We start from the raw sequence: 5000 nt of genomic DNA, 5'->3' as shown, positions 1-5000 counted from the left end.
TTTATAGTAGGAAATGAATATGTCTACAACACCTCTTCATCCTGCCTTATGTTATACATGGATACATTCTGCCATGGCTTTCATTTGAAAAATAATGATAAATAAATAATAATAATAAATAAAATGTAGCGTGCGAAAGGACTTGTCTTGTTGTGCTCCGTATGTTTACCCAAAAATAAGGTATGCGAATGCCCAAACTACTGGGAGGATTATTTGGAAGCATAATGAGACTCGTACATATTGTATATCCTAAGTGTACACGTGTAAGTGTAGCAGTCCAATTAAGAAAAAAAAAAGACGAATGAAACTGTTTTAAAAGATTATTTCAAAGTTGAATAGATAGACGGGTACTGGAACGCGGTTGTTTACTTCAACGCCAGCTGTGGTCGCCGGACAACATCAGGCCCTATTGTAGGGGTTTGGAGATAAATTACATTCTTTGTACTAGTTTATTTATCCTATTATTATAATCTTGTGTTTTATAAGTTTGTTAGCATTCGAAGATGTGCTTCAAATTGAGTTGAGTGTGTGAATTATTACTATTTTAATAGTATATCTGACCACATTGTTTTGTTTGCAATTTTACGTATGACTTCGGACGTGGAAGATATGGATGAACATGTAGAAACTGTATTTCATCAGTTATGGAGAATAAATGAAGAAGCAACAAGAGTTGTTTTTCTCCAGAATCCATTCAGTAAACACATTTCAACGAAAAGGGCGAGGCCGCAGCGACATATAGCGTGACTAAATGCGTACAGAAACAGATATGCACGATTAGGATGTCTGTTCTCGAAGGGTGATGTCATGGCGTGACTTGCTTCTGCTGGCTAATCTCACTGTGTGCTTTACTTTTCTTTTGTTGATTTTGTTTGCATATAGATGGCTCCACAAATGCTTAGCCGCCAAGGAGCCGGTTAGTAGGCCAAGCTGATTTCCCTGTTTCCTTTATTTTTAGGGATTTTTTTTTTATTGTTTATCATTGTAAAGTGAACAGTGCTTACAACGATGGGAAAATGAAATTACTCCCGAAATTCATGGAAATGGATTAACAGGTGAACTAACTCATTATGCACTTGTACAGCCATAAATAAGTGTATGTGACATGTAAATGAGGTTAAACAGCGACTAGCATTTGGAAGGTATAAAAATGCACTAGAAAAAAGGGACTGAACTTACCTAAATAATTTTTTTTATGTTGTATTCTTACATAATTACATAACCGTTTCGCCTAACCTGTTGATGTCCTTTCCGATGTCGTGACCCTCAGACATCACCTGTTGAAACATAATTCCATGTGGAACCTGTTGATATATATCTCCACATGACCCTTGCTAATACACGAGTCTCTAATACATTAGGAGATACATATCTCAACAAGGAAAGAAAGGCAAGGAAAAGTAACTAAGGTCGCTTTCTGCAGGAACTCTCTTGCTTTCAAAATTCTGCCCTTTCTAGTTGTGTCAACTACCAATAGATGGCCCCTTATGTTGCTGACAACGCTCATTAGTTGGTACAAGGAGACAAACAGCGCTGACTAATGAGCAAGACAGATGGTGTTGACAATGTTAGCCTCCTGTAAGTAATGTAACCGACTGAGTTCCTTTTCATTGTTTTACTTTCATTTGGTCTAATTATGTTGTGTTCTGTAAGGTTCGATAACACGAAACCGATTTGATGGTCTCAAAATGCTTATTCAAGAAAACAAGGAAGACTTTAGAGAAAGGGAGTACGCAAATATATAACAAACGCCTGTCATGCATTTACCTGAATAGAAATACAACACATTAGTTAAAAAAGAGAATTCGCTTGTTGAAAATATACATCTTATTGATCAGTAAGTTAACGGCATGAATAGATCAACAAGTTATGTACCATAATTATTCATCACGCATTGTTTTATATTTACACATGAATTATTTATATAGTCAGATCACGGGGCACGGACATTGCGTAAAGTACAATCGCAGACCAATATGAACGAATAACGAAGACAAGTAAGATAACATAATAACATTAACACAAACAAGACTACTTGTACACGACTCTCCTAATTCTAGTTTGTCTGCCCACTCCCCCTTCCCCCTCTCTTTGATTCTTCCTGCCCCTTCCCCCTCACCTCCACCTCCTCTCTTTGATTCTGTCTGTCTGCCAGTCTGTCTGCCCCGTTCCCCGTCCCGCCTCTCTCTGATTCTGTTTGTTTGTATATCTGCCTTTCTGTAGCAGATCTTGTATAATGCGATATATGCATATTTATTTCTTTGTACATCAAGAAATTCATACTTTATGTTTATGATATATTTCTTGTAATTAGTTCCATACATATGATAATAATGTTCTTGAAATTATATTTAAAACAATCAAGTATAGTCCTTATGCAAATGTGTACGTTTGCATATACTTATTGAACTTGCTAAATTTAAAATCAAATCCCTCACTCCTTTTTCCTTTCTATATTAAAGAAAAGGAGTAATATCTATGGATGCTTTAAATAGATAGATATATGTAAATCTATTTAGTCCCCTTTAAAAGTAATCAATTCCTAAACCGATGGAAAAAGTTATTGTTGTATCGGTATATAAACTATGGCGCGCATATATAGCCACTTAACTTTACAGAAACGCACACTCTGGCATTAAACATGAAAAGATAAACCGATATATATATATATATATATATATATATATATATATATATATATATATATATAGAAAGAGAGAGAGAGAGAGAGAGAGAGAGAGAGAGAGAGAGAGAGAGAGAGAGAGAGAGAGAGAGAGAGAGAGAGAGAGAGAGGGATATAGGCACAGATAAAATTGCATACTCAAAATGAGTAAAAGTCCTACTTATTTTTGCTTACAGTATATTACAGATGCAGTGTAAAGACAAAGACAAGGATATATATATATATATATATATATATATATATATATATATATATATATATATATATATATATATATATATATGTGTGTGTGTGTGTGTGTGTGTGTGTGTGTGTGTGTGTGTGTGTGTGTGTGTGTGTGTGTATGTGTGTGTGTGTGTGTGTGTGTGCATACATGTGTATGTATATGTATATTTATAATGAGTTTACAGAGTTATTCCCCCTTCCTTACTTAATTCAACCGCCACGGATTTATGTTCCGTCCCCTGTAGTTTTTTGTGAATTTTGTTGCATACAGATGGCTCCGCATGTGGTCAACCAGCAGAGTCTATCAATAGGCCTTAGTGACCGATCCTGGTTTCCCCATTCCTTGAATTGGCGGGAAAATGTGTTTATTAAATTGCTATTAAAATCTTGGTAACATTTAAGACAATGAAATAATGCAAAACACCCTTTCCAAAAGTCGAGAAAAAAGGTAAACATGTGAGATAAGGTAGGACTAATAACTAACTCCTTGGTGACTAAGCACTTGTAGAGCCATCTACGTGTAAATACAATAAATAAACTTGTATTACGGTGGGCATGGCATGCATTCTTGCCATACGTGCCGATTGGGTTAAAACATGTATATGTATATCTATCTTTATGCACACACGTACACACACACACACACACACACACACACACACACACACACACACACACACACACACACACACACACACACACACACAGTGTACATATGTATATATAAACATACATATATTACATAACGTTAATAGATTGCACATTAACCACAATACAACCAACGCAAAAATTCGCCAGAATACACCGCCGTCATTACCCATTCTCCTTCCCTTCCCTCAGGTGTTGCTAACTCCACCGACGACCTCCTGCGGCGTCGGGAAGTCTTCGGCGCGAACGAAATTCCTCCGAAGTCACCGAAGTCCTTCCTGAGACTGATCTGGGAGGCCCTGAAGGACACCACGCTCATTATCCTTCAGGTGGCGGCCGTCGTGAGCATCTGTCTTTCTTTCTTTCACGCTGAGGATAGTTTTATGGGTAAGAGAGAGAGAGAGAGAGAGAGAGAGAGAGAGAGAGAGAGAGAGAGAGAGAGAGAGAGAGAGAGAGAGAGGAGGTGAGTCAAGTGAAAATAATTATTTTCTACGTGTTCTACGTGAGGCTTTCGAAGGCTTTCACTTGTCTGTGATAAATTGTCAGTGTTATAGTCATAATGTTCTGCACTTTTCTGTATTTTGATGGGGTTATGTGGCGGCAAGGAGCTCTGGCATTTGAAGCCACAAGTAAACAGTAATTAAATTCATATCTTACTGTCTGTGATGATTACCTTTTCATGGGACGACATAGCGTTTCATGTTCTGTAATTAAATGTTCCTTTACTATGTTCAGAGTAAAGTATTTTGTAGATGGAAAAAGACATGTCTTTGTAATCGATGAATTCGTGAGATTTTGATAAACCCTCTTCCACACTCTGCCCCCAGATATTCAAAATGTAAGCAGACTCGAAGAGCTTCCAATGTGCCACACGTTGTCTCAAACCCCTTCTTCCTTGTCCATTACATGCGAGTGAATATCTGTTAGTATTGTGATCTACGTCGTCAGCTTCATAACTAGCAGTTTGTTATCGGTCGTAGTTTGGCAGACCCTTCTAACATATTTATTCCCACAGAAAAGGAAAGCTCTGCAGACCCTGGCCCAGTTCAGAGTGAGTATTTTTCGCTTCTTGTCTGTCTGCTACACCAGTTGTCCTTATCCGTCGTGTTACATTTTCTGTATTAGTTTTCTGTCATTCTTTCGTTCTTTCTGTCAGCTGTTTGACACGCGAGTTCCTCTGTACCTTAATGCATGATTTGTATTCAGCGTCTCTTCTCAGTGACGTTTCTCACAGCTGTTTTTTTTTTTATAGGTGGCATCTGCGAGTGCATAAGAAAGTGCGGCTGTCTTGATGTGTTGGTGCTTGCGTGCCTGAGTGCGTGAGAGTGCGGTGCGAAGTGACTGGCACTGCGGGAGGCTCTGTGCCACTGAAAATATTGACTCTTTCTAGCCTCTGTCATTACATTTTTCGTTCCACTCTTTTATTCGCGTCCCTCTCTCTCTC

At 37.9% G+C, this 5000-nt stretch overlaps 1 protein-coding gene across 1 annotated transcript in view; it reads left to right on the top strand.

Moving 5' to 3' along the window:
• Positions 1–5000, top strand: part of LOC119595493 (plasma membrane calcium-transporting ATPase 4-like) — a 73203-nt gene that overhangs the window by 41034 nt on the left and 27169 nt on the right. Inside the window, exon 2 of the mRNA XM_037944621.1 lies at positions 3749–3943. Within this exon, the coding sequence (XP_037800549.1) occupies positions 3749–3943 (195 nt within the window). The remainder of the gene's footprint in view (positions 1–3748; positions 3944–5000) is intronic.

Source organism: Penaeus monodon, chromosome 36, assembly GCF_015228065.2.
Source record: "Penaeus monodon isolate SGIC_2016 chromosome 36, NSTDA_Pmon_1, whole genome shotgun sequence".
NCBI lineage: Eukaryota > Metazoa > Arthropoda > Malacostraca > Decapoda > Penaeidae > Penaeus > Penaeus monodon.
Note: the sequence above shows the minus strand (reverse complement) of the source record. Positions and strands in the feature narration are given on the sequence as shown.